This window comes from Plecotus auritus, assembly GCF_963455305.1.
Source record: "Plecotus auritus genome assembly, chromosome: 1".
NCBI lineage: Eukaryota > Metazoa > Chordata > Mammalia > Chiroptera > Vespertilionidae > Plecotus > Plecotus auritus.
Window position 1 is genome coordinate 129189715 of NC_137770.1, and position 19078 is coordinate 129208792.

At 36.6% G+C, this 19078-nt stretch overlaps 1 protein-coding gene across 3 annotated transcripts in view; it reads left to right on the forward strand.

Annotated features, from left to right (window-relative positions):
• MDGA2 (MAM domain containing glycosylphosphatidylinositol anchor 2) overlaps positions 1 to 19078 on the forward strand; it is a 1034824-nt gene that overhangs the window by 951428 nt on the left and 64318 nt on the right. For all 3 annotated transcript variants that reach the window (XM_080666137.1, XM_080666138.1, XM_080666139.1), the window contains exons 11-12: positions 12960 to 13137; positions 18299 to 18319. In XM_080666137.1, the coding sequence (XP_080522263.1) occupies positions 12960 to 13137; positions 18299 to 18319 (199 nt within the window). The remainder of the gene's footprint in view (positions 1 to 12959; positions 13138 to 18298; positions 18320 to 19078) is intronic.

The following is a 19078-nucleotide window of genomic DNA, read 5'->3' on the forward strand; positions in this document are numbered from 1 at the left end:
AGAGTAAGTTGAGTATCTCCCGTTTATTCTTTATAGTCCGCCCCTCTGCTGTTAGTAGCCCTCTCTCTTGGTAGATTGCCCCATGAACATGAGCGGTGGTGAACGCATACCGGCTGTCTGTGTAGATGTTGAGCCGCTTTCCAGCTCCCAGTGTCAGGGCCTTGGTGAGGGCCACAAGTTCTGCTCTCTGGGCTGACATCTCGGAGGCAGAGCCTCTGCCCATACAGTGTCCGTTTCAGTGTCTACAGCTGCACCCGCATACCTGCTCCTGTCCCATACGAAGCTGCTTCCGTCTGTGAACCAGGTGACGTCTGCATCTGGAAGGGGCTGGTCGGTCAGGTTCTTTCAGAGCCCATTCACTTGCTCTAGGATTCCCAGGTCCTCGTGCAGGGCCTCGTCGAAGATGGTGGGCGAGTTCTTGAACCCGAGGCAACCGAGTCCACGTCAGTTGTCCACTGTAGCCCTCTATTGGAGAGGCTTTTTGGTGAAGCTGGTACTCATCCTCCAGCCTTATGGTCAGGACCTGAATGGGGTGGCCCTTGACATCAGTAACCTGAGGCCCCCCTTGTCTGAAAGTTACCTGAGCTCCGTTCTTAGTGAGCAAGTCTCATCCTAACAGTGGGTAGGGGCATTCCGGAATTACCATAAAAGAGTGGGATACCCAGCCCGTCCCTAAATCCACCGTTCTTCGGGTAGTCCATGAATACTGGCTCATACCAGTTGCCCCTTTTACCCAAGACTTCTTATTTGTTAATTTTCCTTGAGGCGTATGGAGGACCGAGTGTTGCGCTCCGGTGTCGACAAGGAAGTCAATGGAGGTCCCCTCCACTCTAAGAGTTACCCTGGGCTTGGGGAGGGGGTCCGAACCCCAACTCCCCTAATCACTCAGTTCATCTAGCTCCAGGACCTTCACTCGATCCGCTTCACCTCCCTTTTTGCTGGCCCTTTTCGGACACTCTTGTTTCCAGTGCCCTATCTCCCTACAGTAAGCACACTGATCTTTCTGCAGCTTCCGCCTCCCGCCCCAGGCGGTCCCCTTACCGTCCTCCTGGTTGCCAGCGAGTTGGCAGAGACAGCGGTTCCGTTCCTCGGAAGAGTCCGCGGTGGTGGCGAGCAGGATCTTAGCTAGGTCTCGGGTTTGTTTGCTGCTAGCAGCAGCGGCAGCGTGAACCTGCCTTTCTTCCGGGGGCTCCCTGTTATTATACACCTTCTCGGCTACCTCCAGTAGGTCCTTTAAACTCTTCTCCTCCAACCTATCTACTTTTTGCAGTTTCTTTTTAATATCCCCAGCCGATTGGTTTACAAAGCTTATGATCACAGCTGCCTTGTTTTCAGGAGCTTCTGGATTCATGGGGGTGTAGGTGTGGTATGCCTCCATGATCCGTTCTAAAAAGACAGCTGGAGACTCATCCCTTTCCTGCTGAACATTCCCTACCTTGGCCAAATTAGTTGGCTTTCTAGCAGCCATTCGGAGACCCCCCCATTAGAGTCTGGCGGTAGACCCGGAGCCTCTCCTTACCTTCTGCCGTGTTGAAATCCCATTCAGGCCTAGTTAAAGGAAAATAGACATCTGTCTGGACCGGGTTGGTGGTTGGGTTCCCGTCCACGCCTGGAACCACTTTCCGGGCCTCATTTTGGATTCTTTCCCTCTCCTCAGTGTGAACAGGACCTGTAAAAGCTGTTGGCAGTCATCCCACGTGGGCTGGTGGGTGAAAAGGACAGAATCTAACAGATCAATAAGCCCTGCTTGCTTCTCAGAGAACTTAGGATTCCGAGCCTTCCAGTTGTAAAGGTCACTAGTGGCAAAAGGCCAATAGTGATGGGGTTGATTGCCATCCGCATCTGGGAGCCCACCGGAACCGTAGCCGCTCCCGGAACTCTGCTCCCCTGGCATCCGCTTCCCCTCACGTGGGAGGATCGCCGCCCTGTGGACTCCTAGGAGGCTGATATGAGGGAGGAAAGATTAGTTCCTCTCCAGTTTCCCCCTGAAAGACAGGGTAGAGGGGAGCTGATGGAGGGGTGAGGTCCTTCTCCTTCACCTTCTCTGTATCCTGCAAAGCAAGTATGGGTTTCAGCTCCAGGGGGCGCTGGGACAGAAAGGGCTTAAGCCAGGAGGGTGGCTCTTCCACGAGGTCCTGCCAAGTAATAATGTAAGGAAGTTGATCAGGATGTCCCTTCTTAGGCTGAGAGACGATGTCCCTCACCCGGTGGATGGTGGGGAGGTCGAAGGTCCCCTCCGGCGGCCACCCGACACTAAAAGTCGGCCATTCCCTAGAACAAAAAGTTTGCCACCGGCCCTTCCGGACCTCTACACTGAGGTTGCTAGCTCTTCCCTTAACCTCTTTGAAATGATCAACCATAATGCTTAAAGGAGTGGTTTGAGTCTGTCCCATGATGTCCATCAAGAGAGTCCACAAAACAAAACAGAAAAACACAGACACAGACAAACAAAGGGCCCTTGAGACAAGCTTTCCAAAGCGAGTCCGTTGGAACAAAACTGACAAAACCGAAAGTGCGGACGACGGCCTCACACCGATTGGTGGGAGCGACTCACCTCGTCCCAGAGGTTCGAGGGGAATACACGTCCCTGCTGAAGGAGGATCGGGACGTCTCCCGATTCCTCCCACCCGTGGTCCTCCAGTGCGTCCACCTAGACCGCTTCGGGCACTGCCAGAGATTCAGAAATGAGCTCACACAAAAGAGACAAGGAACAGACAGACACCTACCGTGGCCAGTCAGACTCTCTGGATCGGGGGTCCCTTGAGGTTCTTGGGGATCCCTGGTGAGCCCCCAAATGTTATGCCCAGATTTCGTGATCCCCAAAGACCACCAGGGAGCCGAGTCCAATGCAAAAGCAAAGAGCCTTTAATCGAGCTAGCTCGAGCCCAGTCCCCCCCCCTCCCCGCCAACACACACACCGGCGCAGTGGCGAGGTGGAGAGAAAGAGCCCCAGACCCCAAACGTGCTGATTTATAGGGGGCCTGGGAGAGGTAGGAGGGGTGAGGTAGTGTGGCCTCCGCTGATTGGTCGAGGTCAGGTTGCACATGGGGGCAGGGCTTGGCTTACTTTCCTCTTGCATTTCTATTGGCTAATTCAAAAGTGTAGGTTGGGCTCTTGGAGAGGTTCTAGGGCGGGAACCTGACTCCACGAGGTGGAGGACATGGAACAAAGGGAACATGGAGTCGGTCTCTCCTCGCCCTTTCAATACCAACGAGGTTTACCAGAGTCTCCACCTGCTTCTGGAGTTCACATCCCTCTAGACAGCAGGGCTGCTCACTAAGGTAGGCAAGGAAAGAAAACTTCCAAACTGCATGAAAAAAAAAACAACACTGAGAAATCCACAGAAGCCGTGGGCCCACCCCATGATGTCTTTACCTGAGGGGTGATATTTTGTTTTGTTTTGCAATCAGGTAACTATTTGTTTTTAGGAATATAAATTAGAAAAACTATAGGGAATAACATGCAAGACATTCAAAGCTAAATGCAGACTACTAGTAGTATACTATGTAAATTAAAAACTTTATAAAGAGCAGTTGGGAATTTGAAATGTGCATTTCTAACATTTTTTTCTAATTCTATTTTATCAGCTACTCTATCATTATTTATTTATTTATTTATTTATTTATTTATTTTATTTATATTTTTTTATTGTTTAAAGTATTACAAATAGTAGTACATATGTCTCCTTTTTTTTTTTCCCCATTGACCTTCCCCCGGCCTTCCCTACCCCCCAGTACATGCCTTTACCTGCCCACCCCCCAGTGTCTTGTATCCATTGGTTATGCTTATATGCATGCGTACAAGTCCTTTGGTTGATCTCTTACAGCCCCCCACCCCCCTGCCCGCCAACCTCCCCTGCCTTCCCGCTGTAGTTTGACAGTCTGTTCAATGCTTCTTTGCCTCTGTATCTATTTTTCCCATTTCTTTCCTTTAAAAAATCTTGCCTCTGCAGACTAGAAATAAACATATAACAACAAAAAATGTTTGAGTCCCAATTTCAATGTCCAACAGTTCTGAGTCCCCATTTCAATGTCAAACAGTTCCTTATGTGTACATGTCAGCAATGATATCTGGATGGTGGGCACATGGTGGCAATGCAGGTCCGACCCTCTCTGGTTTGGTCCTAGGCAACCTGCTGCGACGCACAGCTGCTGACTGCTAGCGAGCGTGGCAAGGCGTCGTCCATCTCTGGACTGTTTCTCCTCTTGTCTTCGTGGTTGGAGCAGACCTGTCAATTCCTCTCTGTTGCAGGAATCCACATGGTCTTGGAGTTGTTTTCTGAAAATATACAAACATATCCTCGACCAAAAGTTAATAAAGGAATCTTTTCTATATAATTGATTTGGGATCCTTTTTATTTTTGTCCAAACGATTTTCCTTTGTCTTATTTAGACACCATGTGTGTTTTTCATGTGTTTTCTTGCTGTTAGCATTACAAATGAAAATTAATTTTGTAAAGTAAAAATTTTCTAGATGTAATTTACTTATAGGATATTTTTCCTTACATGATATTACCCTACTATCCCCCTTTTTTGATTAATGGAGGCTTTTGTAAATTTTATAATGCAGTCTTGATAACTTTAAATTTTAATTTTTTGCACAAAAATATGACTGCTTTAGGTTCTTTGCATGTTCAGGAATTTTACCATGAAATGAACTACCAATAGAAATTTTAGTTACTACTTTAGGAACAGCTTTTTGTCTAGTACAATTAAATTTTCTTGAATATTCACTTATTTCAATTAGCCTATAAAATTTAAATTATAGTAGAAGAGGCCGAGGTCCATGGTCAAAGAATGTGAAGACACACAAACACTAGTACAAAACTAAAAAAACAGCAAATGAACTTTGAAACAATTTTATAATATCTAAGCAAAAACAGTAGCCTTGAGAGCCTAGGATTTAAATCAAATGGGAGTTTGTGGGATTAGGAGTGGGCAGGAGGCTGCTGAGAAAGAAAAAGTGTTGAATTATAAAAGTCTTTATGTCAGGAATAAAATCACTAGGAGAAATTGTAATGCAAATACACAGAATCACGAGGCAGGGGGAATATTTTGTAAAAGTGAGGGGAAAGTAATAGAACAAACCCTGGAAGTTCCCTGAGAGAGGTACCTCAACCCACCGGAGTAGGAACAGTGTGGGCTCACTTCCCACATGTAGCTCAGGAAGACTGTACAACTTTCCCAGAAGCTCAGTGCTGCCTGGGTAGCCCTTGACTAGCAAAGTAGGACAACTGAGGCTAATTTTCAGACCTGGAAAACAGCTGGTCTTTTACGTCACTGTGATGCAGGGGAAGCAGTCAGGATTCTCTCCCCCTAACCCCCCCAAAAATAATAATCAAGCGCAGAGATGTTGCTGTTAGATTCAAAGAACCTGTGTTTGTCTAAAAAAGATACAGATATATTGACCAAGGGCCAAGGCAGTCCCAAAGATATAAGCAAAAGATGTTAGCACAGGACTAGAAAGGCCAGATGAAGTTAGTCTGAGACAATGTCAGTAGGAAACAAATAATCCAAGCTCTTGGCATTGACAAGGATATTACGTTGGGGAATGTGCTTCCTCTACCCCTGCCCCAATTTAAGTATTTCCCCAGGTAGCACCCAATGCTTGAAGTGATTGAGTTTAAGCCCAAGTTCATCAAGTTCAAATCTTAAACGCGTTGAGTTTAACTTGAATTGGCAAGAAATAGTTTTCCATCATCAGAAATGAGATAAATCAAATTCAGTTTCAGAAAAATAAAGAATATTCTATTTTTAGGAGATGCAAATAGTGATTATGAAATTCACACTTTTCCTAATTGCTACTTAATATAGCTAGCACTCCTCAACTTCATGCTGTAATATTATTCTGAGCCTTACCTCTGAAATCAGAGTTTTCAGACATCATGTATCTTTCAAGCTATCTAAGTCAATGTTCAGAAAAATTATGGTTCATTCCTTCTCCACTATTGGAAATAGTATTCAAATAGTTTCTTCTTCAAATATTGTTTAGATGGAAAAAGAGCCCATTTTGCTTTTGTCAGTACTTAAAAACCCCAACTATTAACTCAGAACCCTATTAGGTCACATTTAGTATTATGTTTATGGATGTATAAAATTGAAATATACATAAATACATATATCCCTTTACTTATGTTCAGTAATGAGGATATATTTTCAAGTCAAATGATGTTAGTGACACTGTGACTGTTACTGAATTTTACAAAATAAGATTACAACAAAATAGCAGGTCATTTGTACTGAAAGATAGAACTGCTAGAATTCCTCAATCCCAGTACACCTTTTTAATAGTCCATATTTAGAATTCATTATTGCCGGGGGTCTTTCTCTGCATCTACTAGGGTTCAGGAATCTGGAAAAGGGGCTGTGCATAAATGAATGAAGAGGCTAGAGAAGAAATATGAATTTGGAAGGCCAGAAATATGAATTTTAGAGGGCCAGACAGAAACTTAGTTCTAGTGACTAAGCTCCCCAATATTCACACACAGGGCTTTTTATTCACAAATCTTGCCCTCTAGCAAAGCAGATATACATATCAAAGGTAAAGTTTGGTAAACAATAAAAAGATTATCAGGTCGGGGGAACTGCCTTTGGCTGTTCCAGCAGCAGGCAATAATATATGCAGATTTTCAGCCCTGCTGAAGCTGTCCATCAGCCTTCTGATGAACTTCTCACATTTATTATGCTAACTACTGGAATTTGCTTCCAACACATTTTATGCTAGTAATTCAAATGAACTTGCCAGCATTTAGGCAATCGAGTAAGTTATTTAACAGATAAATATTATTGTCTCTGTATATATAAACTTTGCTCTATATAGACATCTGTCAATCTAACTATCACAGTTGCATTATTTGCATTATTTAAATTCTGATTTAAACATAGATCTCTAAATATTTTCTAAAAACCTTAATATTGCATTATGATTACACTGAGAGACAAAAGATATTCTGTACTTTACAATGGCCTATCATGCTTGTGAAAATGCAAATGCAATTAAAAACAGATGTTGCCCACATACCTCAGGAAATAGCACAACATTTTTAATGTTAGGAGATGTTGATATAATCTACTGAAGGATTAGTCATAAATCAATCTGTCAAAAGCTTCAAGCTAGCTTTCAAGAAAAGCTATTTAGCTTTACCTTAGACATAAAAATATAAGCCTCCAAAGAGGAATGGGAAACAAAAATATTAAATACCTGTATATCTAAAAATATGATGTCACTTCTAAAGGCATTACTATAATAAGCAAAGTATGAAAAACAAAGTATTTCCAGAGGCTTAAAAAGTGACTCTAATTCAGAAAAATGTATACTGAATGTGAAGTAAATGAGACTCAAAATTTGTAGCAATAACAGAAGAAAGGGTATGTAATTAAATGGATAAGTGCATGCTCTTACTAGTTAGTGGAAAATAGAAATATGGTACATTTAATGTCATGTTATTTATTATTTCTTTATTTCCTAATGTGGTATTAAAATAACAGTGCATCTTAAAACCCATGTCACTTTTATCTGAGGTTATAAGGCAATTACATTCTAACCCATTAAAATGTTATCTTAGCTAGTTTTTACTCTAGGATAATCGTAACAGTATATATTAGGTCATGTAGTACCTGAGTTATTAAGATCAGCTTTTATTTTTTCTAGCAGTGTGGCTGGTAAGCACAGATGGAAGTTTCCTCTGAGCATATCAATATCTCTCTTATAGGGTCACTGCACAGCAAATGGAACACACATGTGTATAAGTCTGCTACTCATTGGTGTACTCCCTCATCTTCTCCTTTAGGTTCTCACTTGCAGTTCTGAAAACAGTTTGCAACCCAGAAGGGAAGGAATATATGGCATTTCTTTTCCCTTTCACATTTTAGAATCTATTGTAGCCTTCTGCTTTAATGAGATAATTTTGTTCCTTTTAAAATTAAAAAAAAAATATGATTTGTCCTTCTGAAACCTTTGCAAGAATTGCCTTTTAAGTATCCTCAGTCGTAAAAACAGCAAACAGCAGCTTTTCATAAAATGCCTCCTTGTAGGGTATTTTTAGATTTTGAAGTTACCCCCTAAATCATCTGAAAGGAATATATATCCTAGAAAAATAAAAAGTTAATTGGAAATTTTTAAAAATATAAATGATAAATAAATGTTCAACACATTACTTTCAAATCAACATTCTAATGGGTCTGATCTTGGACTGTCATTCCATTATGTTTTCAGTCCTATGTTCTCTGAGGGTTTAGCCATATTACCTTCAAACAGTGGACTAATATTTCATTTTTCTGTGTGCAAACATTGCATTCAGTTTTTGCATTTTTCATTTACACAGCTCACTGAAATACAATATGAAGTACTTAATTGCTCATTCCTCAACTGCTGAAGTATATATTTTCATTAAAGCTTTAAATTAAAGATGGAATGAAAGTTGTTGCTTTTTTAATACACATATAAAGGTATGCACTCCAAAGTTTGTAATAAGTATAATGACATCAATGTGTCTGCCAACTAAAATTACTTCTGTAATGCATCTCCTTATACCCACAGTCTCTCCTTGGGATGTACTGCACATATTCAGAAAAGTACCCCTTGATTAAACCTGTGTGCCTGTAGGTAATAATAAAAAGTCAAATTATTCTGTATATGTTTTTTTTTTTTTAAATATATTTTATTGATTTTTTACAGAGAGGAAAGGAGAGGTATAGAGAGTTAGAAACATCGATGAGAGAGAAACATCGATTCAGCTGCCTCTTGCACACTCCCTACTGGGGATGTGCCCGCAACCCAGGTACATGCCCTTGACCGGAATCGAACCTGGGACCCTTGAGTCCGCAGGCCGACGCTCTATCCACTGAGCCAAACCGGTTAGGGCTCTGTATATGTTTTTGATCTAGCTTTTGAAATAACAGTATTTTGCCTTTATTTAATGCATATAATTTAAAAATCTAAAAACAGTGAAATTGTCATTTACATTATATTACTTTGTAGAATATTTAGCCCCCAAAACTGATAGAAATTCTGTAGTATCCAGCACCAGCTATGCATGAGTAAAGTACTTTCTGTGCAATTAGGTTTTATGTCCATTTTACCAGTATTTGAATTCAGTGATTGGATGCAGTTACTATTAACTGAGTTGGATTTCATGCTGCACTCCTTGGGGGCCAGTTAAATATACACTATCCTGGAATTTAATCTCATCACAACTTTACCATGTTAATGAGCAGACATACTGTAGGTATAAACATTAATAAGAAATTCTTTCTGCCTTATAATCTATATGCAAAAAAATACTATAACAGTATTATAACTAAATTGGCTCTGGTAAAAAATAAATAAGGGAGAGATAAATTTTAAGGAAGCAAGGAGAAAGAGATGGCAGGGTTGTAAACAAATTTTTCAGATGCTACTCCCAATCTGTTACAGCATTGGGAGACTCACATTAACCTCCCTCTGCTACAGTTTCCTCATTTATAAAATAGGGCTAGTAGTTTCTACCTGCTAGGAGTCATGGTAAATTATATGTAATAATAAGTGTAATACAGTTAATATAGTGCTGGCACATAGTGAGGACTTATATATGGAGTGAGGTTTTCTTGTTTTTAACTATCTGACCTGAATATACAAGTGAAGGAGTAATCAATGTTGAGGTGTTAGAAGAAGCCGTTAGTATTAATGAGGTGGTGTAGCAAGACTGAACTGTGCCTCATCTAATGTAGCCCTGGATCATCAGCATCCAATAGTCTTGTAAAGAAGAAGATGATTTTTTTAAATTATATTTTTAAACAAATTGAAAAATTGTATTTCTAGACTTCTTTGAAGCAGAAATGATGGTGTTTAAGCATTGGTGTTGGAATTTGCCCCATGACTTTCATGCATGACTAAATATGAGAACAACTAATACAGAGTATCTAAAACATCACATATAAAATTTCAAATACCATCCATATTTCTAACTCAGGAAAAGGAAAAGCACCTCTGTAAGAGAACGAGGTCAGCCACAGATGGAGATGTAGGAAGTAATGCAAGAGAGCACTGTTTTAGAATTCAGGGAAGACAGAGTTTAAGAAAATCCACTATTGCCTATGTCTTATTCTACAATTTTCTGAAAAATAAAGAGAAATATTACAGGCATTATGATCAGCCACCATTTGCACTCTCCCCGTGCCCCAACACCAGATAGAGTTAAGTCCTCTCTTTACCCTGCACAATTCTATTTTCTCATCCTGATGCTCTCCTAACCCATGTGACCAGTATCTTGTACTTAGCATTTACTATTTTCTGTATTTCTTTATACATACATACATACACTCATATATATAATATATTCATATATTACTTTTCAAAATGCATGCTTTAAACTTAAATTTAATGATATTCCTGCTTTAAAATTAAGTTTAACTATTACTTTTGTAAAATTTATTCATGATGATGTGTGTATCTTGGGTTCACTTTTAATGCTGTATTTTGTGTTACATTTTATGAAGAGTAAACAATCTAATTATTCTACCTCTTATTTATATTTAGATTATTTTATGTTTTCTATGCCGTGAATATTCCTGTCTCCTTGTGTACAAGAGTTTATCTGTTCTTATTATAATATTGTTTTTATTGCCAAATTGCTCTCCATACCTATACCACTCTGCATATTCATCAAGACTGTATTTTTAGATGACAGTTTTCTGTGGATCTCTTATTTTTTCATTTTTTATTTTTTTGCATATCATTGTGCAGAGACACTGTCTTTTTATTCCAGCCTTTCTTTCCAAGTTCATTTGCACAGCAAACATTTGCATAGTGTCTCCCTCTGGAGCGCAAGGAAGGTCTGTTTAATGTCTGGTGTAATAAATATAATGTCTCCGTTTTAGATAATGCAGGAGCAGGTTTGGTTACTATCAATTACAAAATACTAAGCTTTCATAAGCTCAGGGTTTCTCAAATGTGATACAAACCCAAGTCATGTGTAAAATCAACTGGGTACTTGGGCATCACCCTGTAGGACTTGGGAGACAAGGGGAGCCAATGCTAATGTGAAGCTTAGCTATCAGTTTATGCTGATGCTATAGACATCAGATGTACAAAAATCAGATACATATTATAATGCAACTATACTTCTAATAGCTACATAAATAAAACTGAAAATGTATACAAAGAACAGAAATTTATAAAAGTGGCACAACAAAATTTTTTTAGACTTACATTTTTAGAGTAGTTTTAGGTTCATAGCAATAATTGAGCAGAATGCACAATGATTTCCAATATACTCCTTACCCCAAAGCACGCATAGTCTTCCCTAATATCAACATCCTCTGCTAGAGTGGTATATTTGTTATAATTGATGAACCTACATTGACCCATCATTATCAGCCAAAGTCCATAGTTTACATTAAGGTTCATTCTTGGTGTTTTACATTCTATGGGTTTGGGCAAATTTATAATTACATGTATCCCCCATTATATTATCATGCAGAGTAATTTTATTGTCCAAAAAATCCTCTGTGCTCAGCTTATTCACCCTTCCCTCTCCCCTAACCCGTAGGAAGCACAGTCTCCATATCTGTGCCTTTTCCAGAATGTCATATAGCTGGAATCATAGAGTATGTAGCCTTTTCAGATTGGTTTATTTTACTTATTAATATGCATTTACAATTCCTCCATGTCTTTTCATAGCTTGACAGCTCATTTCATGAGAGATCTAAATAATATCCCACTGTCTGGTTGTAGCACTATTTATTTTTGCACTTACTTGCTAAAGGACATTTTGATTGCTTCCAAGTTTTGGCAATTATAAATAAAGCTGCTATAAATGTCCAAGTGCAGATTTTTATGTGAATATGTTTTCACCGCCTTTGGGGAAATACCAAGGAGCACAGATGCTGGGTCATATGAAAAGAGCATATTTAGTTTTGTAAAAAAAAAAAACTACCAAACTATCCTCCTAAGTGGCTGTACTGTTTGACATCCCCACCAGAAGTGAATAAGAGTTCCTAGTTGTCTGCATGCTTGCCAGCATTTGGTGTTGTAGTATTCTGGATATTGAATCTTTTAATAGGTGTGTAGTGGTAACTCATTTTTGTTTAATTTGCATTTCTCTTATGATATATCATGGGAAGCATCTTTTTTTTATTAAAATCTGTGGCCCATTCTTTAAATGTTTTTTGTTTGTTTTCTTATTGTTGAATTTTAAGAGATCTCCATATACTTTTTTATAACAGTTCTTTGTCAGCTTATCTTTTGCAAATATTTTCTCCCAGCCTGTGGCTTATTTTTTATTCTCATGATATTGTCTTTGGTAGATGAGAAACTTTTAAATTAAAGAAGCCCAGTTTATCAGTTATTTCTTTCATGGATTGTGCTTTTGGTGTTGTATCTAAGTTATTGCCAAGCACTAACCAATATACATTGTGCATTCTGCTCAAAATTAAATGTCTTAATTTTCTACGTTATCTTCTAGAAATTTTGTAGTTTCATGTTTTCCTTGTAGGTCTGTGATTCATTTTGAGTTACATGCTGTGAAGATTGCAATGTCTGTGTCTAGATTCAATATTTTGCATGTGGTTGCCCAGTGTTCTAGAAAAATTGTTAAAAGACTATCTTTGCTCCATTTCATTGTCTTTGTCAAAGACCAATTGACTATAAATATGTTAAGTAATAAGTAAACTTATATATCTCCAAGTCTCCAGATGAGACTTTAATAGACTTTTGTTTCATATCTCTCTGACGCTTAAATTAGATGACTTTAAATCTGTTCATATGCCAGGTTATTCTGTGATAATTTGGTGATTACCTGCAAACATCTGCAAAATTTTATGCTTATTATAGAACTTTAACTTTAATAAAACACATTTATAATATTAGTACTTTCTTATTTAATAAAATTTCTGAATGCCTGTCTCTATTTGGTTATAACACAATTAAGCACCTCTGAAGAAAATATTGGGAACATTATTGCGAAATTATTTTGATTTCAGGCTGGACAACAGCGTTGGTGGGAACAAGAGATTAAAATAAATGGAAATATTCAAAAGGGAGAATTAATCACATATAATTTGACTGAGCTAATTAAACCAGAGGCTTATGAAGTCCGACTAACTCCTCTCACCAAATTTGGTGAAGGAGATTCAACAATTCGTGTCATCAAGTATAGTGGTAAGTAACCTTTTATTTAAAAGTATTTATTTTTATATTAATCTATCTGTAATATGTAGCTTGCAACTATCTACCAAATTTAAATATAAACTAAAATTTAGCATATTGATTTACTGGATCATCAGCTAAGTGACCAAAAAAATCCCACACTATTTAATCATAGGTGGTAATATTTGATTATAAATGTCGAGATATAGAATAATGTTTTAGTTAATATTAAATCTACTCAATGATGTCAGTAATGTTCCTTTTTTTCTATCCCATAGTTATGATGCAATATTTCTGCATTTTAGTTTTTTCAAGTTCTTGATGGCTTAAAAATTTATATCATTAAAAGGTTAGCAAATGTGATCAAAAAGTTTTTTTAAAAAAAACTAATGGACTTTATTTTATTTTATTTTTTTAGATAACTTTAAGGTTACATAAAATGGAGAAGGAAGTCTAGACAGCTCTTATATATGCCCTCTCCTCTGACACAGTTTTCTCAGTTATTAGCATCTAACATTAAGTGAACAATTGTTACAATTGGCTAACTGATATTGACATTTTATTATTAGAGTAAATAGTTTACATTAGGATTTATGATTTGTGTTTACAGTTCTATAGATTTTGAGAAGTGTGTGATGTTATTTATCCGCCATTACAAAACCACACAGAATAGTTTCACTCCCCTAAAAAGTCACTCTGCTCCACCTATTTGCCCCTCCCTTCTTGTTCCAACCCTCAGAACTATTGATTTCATTCTTTATTATTTGCAATGTTGCTCTTTTCCAAAATTTTGGAATCATACAGCATGCAGCCTTTTCAAACTGGCTTATTTCACTGAGCAATACACATTTAAGTTTTTCCATGTTGTTTGTGGCTTGATAATTATTTCATTTTCTTGTCGAATAATGCCCCATGTACAGAGGTATTATAGTTTCTTTATCCATTCACCTATTGCTGAAGAGCATCTTAGTAGACTCTTTAGATCATTATTTTCTTTATATTGCTAATGTTAAAAATATCTAAATGTTCATGTGAGTCTGTATGTGACAATGTGTCTTTATAAACTACACGCATTTTATATTTCTTTACTATTTACATGTCCTACTTGAGAAAAAATTAAAACTAGTATAAAATTGTAAAATAATTCATCAAAAACTTTATCTCAAAAGTATAAACCAATGGCTAGCTCCAGAACTGTCAAAGTATGTTCAGGCTTGAGTGAATCAGTGTCAATATATTTCATATTCATTTCATTAATCCAGTTAAATATTATTCTTTTTTTGTCATCAGAGTTTGACTTAAAAAGATAATACAATGTATATTTTAGCAGTTGAAAGTCTCCATTCTTTTTTACATTAAGTATATTTTCCTATGTAAGAAAGAGTGAATACTATCATAAATAAAAAGTAAAGTGAAATTAATAATTCATTAAAACTTCTTTTTCTTATTAAACCACTCTTTTTCTTCACTCTTTTCTCATTAGTCAGAGTATATTGGGTATGATGTTCAATTTTCATGAAAAGATTAAGATATATAGAATAGGGCAAAAGTAGATTTACAGTAGCTTGTATGGAAAATAATACAATAATTAATAAATAATAATATAAGAATAAACTGTGTTTCACATACAATTGTAAACCTACTTTTGTGTTACCTTGTGTAATGTAGAGCAGAATATTCATTAAAGATCAAATAAAATAAAGCATTAGAATCACTGCATCTTTTTTAAATATGTCCTTTGAAAATATACCTTTAATGTTAGTGATATTTATATATTATGCAGAATACAACTGATATTCTTTAATCACTACCATTATTTCATTGGACAGACAACTAGATAACATCCCAATATATTTTTCTAAAGTTTTAGTTTTATATGTTTTTAAAATATGAATTATTATCTCCTCTTATCTTTTATTTTAGTTTTAACTAAATTTATTAGGGTGATATTGGTTAAGGAGATCATATAGGTTTTAAGTTTGCATTTCAATGACACATGATCTGTATATTGCATTGTGTGCCTACCACCCCAAGGGGGTGGAGAGTAGTAAAGGGTAAAGTTGCCAAGTATCTGGTGACAGAAGATGATTTGACTTTGGGTGGTGGGTACATAATACAATATCTCCTCTTACCTAATGTTTATTTTCCTTACCACCAAGTTATAAAACTCTGGACTGTTTAATATGAAGGGGTATTAGAAACTATGCATTAATATTTATTTCTTTAAAGTTGAAGATAATAGATTCAGAAAGTTTTGATGTCTTATAAAGTTAAACAAATATGAAACTGTAAACTCAATAGAACCAGGGCTCATCACTCAATGACAGAGTATCTAGGCTTCTTTACTAAGTTTAGAAATTATTGTGACTATCTTAAAGTGATATAGAAAAATATTCTTCCTGAACTCTGTGGGTCTTATTGAAAAACTAGAGGCCCAGTGCACAGATTCCTGCACCTGTGAGGTTCCTCGGCCTGGCTTGCAGGGATCGGGCCAAAACCAGCTCTCTGACATCCCCCAAGGGGTCCTGGATTGCAAGAGGGTGCAGGCCAGGCCAAGGGACCCCACTGGTGCAGGATTGGGGCCAGGGAGGGACTACGGGAGGGTTCCAGGGCATGTCTGGTCCATCTCACCCAGTCCTGATCTGCCAGACCCCAGCAGCAAGCTAACCTACCGGTCAGAGTGTCTGCCCCCTAGTGATCAGTGCCCCTCATAGCAACTGATCAAATGGTCTAGCGAACGATCAGACACTTAGCATAATAGGCTTGTATTATATAGGATATGAGACAACAAACTAAAATAAAAAATCTGGAGGCCCAGTTTGGCTCATTGGATAGAGCATCAGCCTGCAGAATGAAGGGTCCTAAGTTCAATTCCAGTAAAGGACACGAACCTTGATTGCAGGCTCAATCCCCGGCCCCTGTCAGATGGGTGCAGGGAGGCAACCAATAGATGTGTCTCTCACATCAATGTTTCTCTCTGTATGTCTCTCCCCCTCCCTTTCACTCTTTTTAAAAATCAATGGAAAAATATCCTCAGGTGAGGATTAACAAAAATAAAATTAAATATGGAAAATAAATATTATGCTTAGTTTTAATTTTCTTTAATTATCTTTACATTCTCAAGTATACCTATTAAAATTGTAAACATTTCATTAAAATTACTAATTTAATATAGGTTGGAATAAAATATACTTTAACTGTATACTTGTATTTATATGAAATTAGACAATAAATTCCATTGAAATAAGGAAATAAACTCATTTCATTATTTAGAATTTAGAATGGCAAATTTTCACAAGGGTACTTGTGTTATTTTTAGTGAGTTTTGTGACTAAAAATGTCATATGAGAAGACAATTAAAATTCAGTTTGGTCACTCAGACACAGAGAGCAGATTGGTGGTTTCCAGAGGGGGGAGGAGGTTGGAGGACAGAGTGAAGGGATTAAGAAGTAAAAATGGATAGTTACAAAATAGTCACAGTGATGTAAAGTTCAGCATAGAGAATATAGTAAATAATATTGCAATAACTGTGTATGGTGCCAGGTGTGTACTGGAAATATTGGGAGGAACACTTTTTAAAGTATGTAATTGTGTAACCACTATCTGTACAACTGAAACTAATACAAAATAATATTGAAAGTAAACTGTAATTGAAAAATAAAAATAAAATAGTCTGGTCAGAGGTTACCTGTAGTTGTGAATTATTTCTTAGAATTAAATTATAATTCAGAGATATTTACTCCTTTGAAAGATAGACAATATTATATCATTTTAATTATGAAATAATTTTTATTTTTACAAATTAACTTTCAATTAAAATACATTGATATTCTGCAAGAAAAACAATTATTTTTTTCTCCACTTCAATGGAATTAGTGAATGTATAGTCCCTTCACCATGTTACTTATTTCATCATTTTTAATTGGGAATATAGAATAATAAAAACAACTAAAGTAATTGGAATGGTCTGTCTTCTGGAAACGAACTCACTTTATTAAAATTGATCTCAATGTACTAATGTAACAATTACATATGAACATGTTTTGTGCATGTGTATACATTTACTGACTTTTATACTTCACTAGTAAAGTCCAAAGTTTAACATAAGTAGTTAATATCTAAGACTAGGAATTAACAGTAGAGTACATAAGCTTTTGCAGGTTAGAATAACTGCCCATTGTAATCTTGGGAGACTACAATAATGCTTTCCTTCACACAGAATGGAACTTTCTTTCCAAGTGATAAATGATTACTCAATATATACAGATAACATTTGTCTTTTAGGTTAGATATATTTTTGTTATTGTTTTAGTAAAATGTAAAGTGTTTAATACTCTTCACCTAGAAAGCAATTGGTGCCTTGGTAGGTGTGGCTCAGTTGGTTGAGTGCATCAAAAGATTGCTGGTTCAGTTACCTGTCAGGGCACATGCTTAGACTGTGTGCTCCATCCAGGTGTGCAGGAGGCAGTCAATTGATGTTTCTCTCTCTCCCTCTCCCTTTCTCCATCTAAAAAAGCAATAAAAATACATACTTTAAAAAAAATCAATTGTTACATTTTTGCAAACACAGTCTTTTTAAGATAAATATTTCTTCTGATGCACAAAAATGCAAATGTATTGCTTAACATTTGAAAACTATTTGTGTGTGTGTGCACACTTGTGTGTGAATGTAATTAAACAAAGCAGCACTGAAGTGACAATTTGTTTTAGGATGCATACATAATGTGATATGAAGATTGCTTTACTTTCATATATGCAATTTTATTTTCACCAGAAGTAAATAGCAGCCAAAAAAACTAAGGTGTACTCTCTGTTGGATAATTGCTTTCATTATTAAAATATCTGGATTATATATTGTCCTACGGTCACCTTCAGTTTTGATTTTGCTTAGAACTGGTTAAGATATAAAAGGTCAGCAACTCCATTTTTTGGAAGATGAAAAATTCCACATGCTATTAAACATTGATCTTTGGATACTTTCAGGCTGTTATTGCTGAGCTCCGAAGTAGGGTCTATTCAATTCCCTTGAACAAAATGGATTGCAAATATAATTCTCCATGGTCACAGTGGGGAAGATCATTAAGCTTTGGTAAAGAACTATGAGACACTGATTAGACTTTTACTGATAAAAGACATTCAAGCCATGCTAACATTATTTTTTGCTTTTTTGTAGCTCCTGTTAATCCTCATTTGAGTAAGTATATTTTTACTTTAAAAATTACATTGTATTTTATACTTAAGAAAAATAAAAAATGCATAAACATATGAATACTATTTAGCAACTGTTCTTATTTGGTTTAAAATAGACTGGCTAAGAATCAATAAAACCAGCATTAAATGTAAATTTTGAGTTCCAAGGATATGGTATAAAGATAATTATTTAATATTAATATTGATTTTAATAATTTTTTCTAAATATGGAGTCATTTACTTCAACTTGCTTAATATTTGTTATTTGTGTAACTGGAATTATTTTTTTCTATTGTGACATTACATATTATTTTTATTGCTATTATTTTTCTTTAATTTTCATTTTTTTATTTTTACATTCCACTCATAAAGACTATTGTTACTTAGAAAATTGGTATTTGAATGATTTAAACAAGATTTTTCATGGAGCCCTGGCTGATTGACTCAGTTGGTTAGAGCGTCATCCCATCCAATACACCAAAACATTGTGGGTTCAATTCCCAGTTAGAGCACATACCTAAGTTGCAGGTTTGATCCCAGTCAGGGTGCTGACTGGAGGCAACTGATCAATGTTTCTCTCTCAAATCAATGTTTTTCTCTTTCTTAATTCCTCTCTCAAAAATCAATAAACACATATCCCTTAGTGAGGATTGAGGGTAAAAAATAAAGATTTTTAATAGATCACTACTCTATATCCCAATCTTATCTGAAAAAAAGGTTATAAACTGGTCACCATTGTTTTAATAATATTTCACATTAAAAT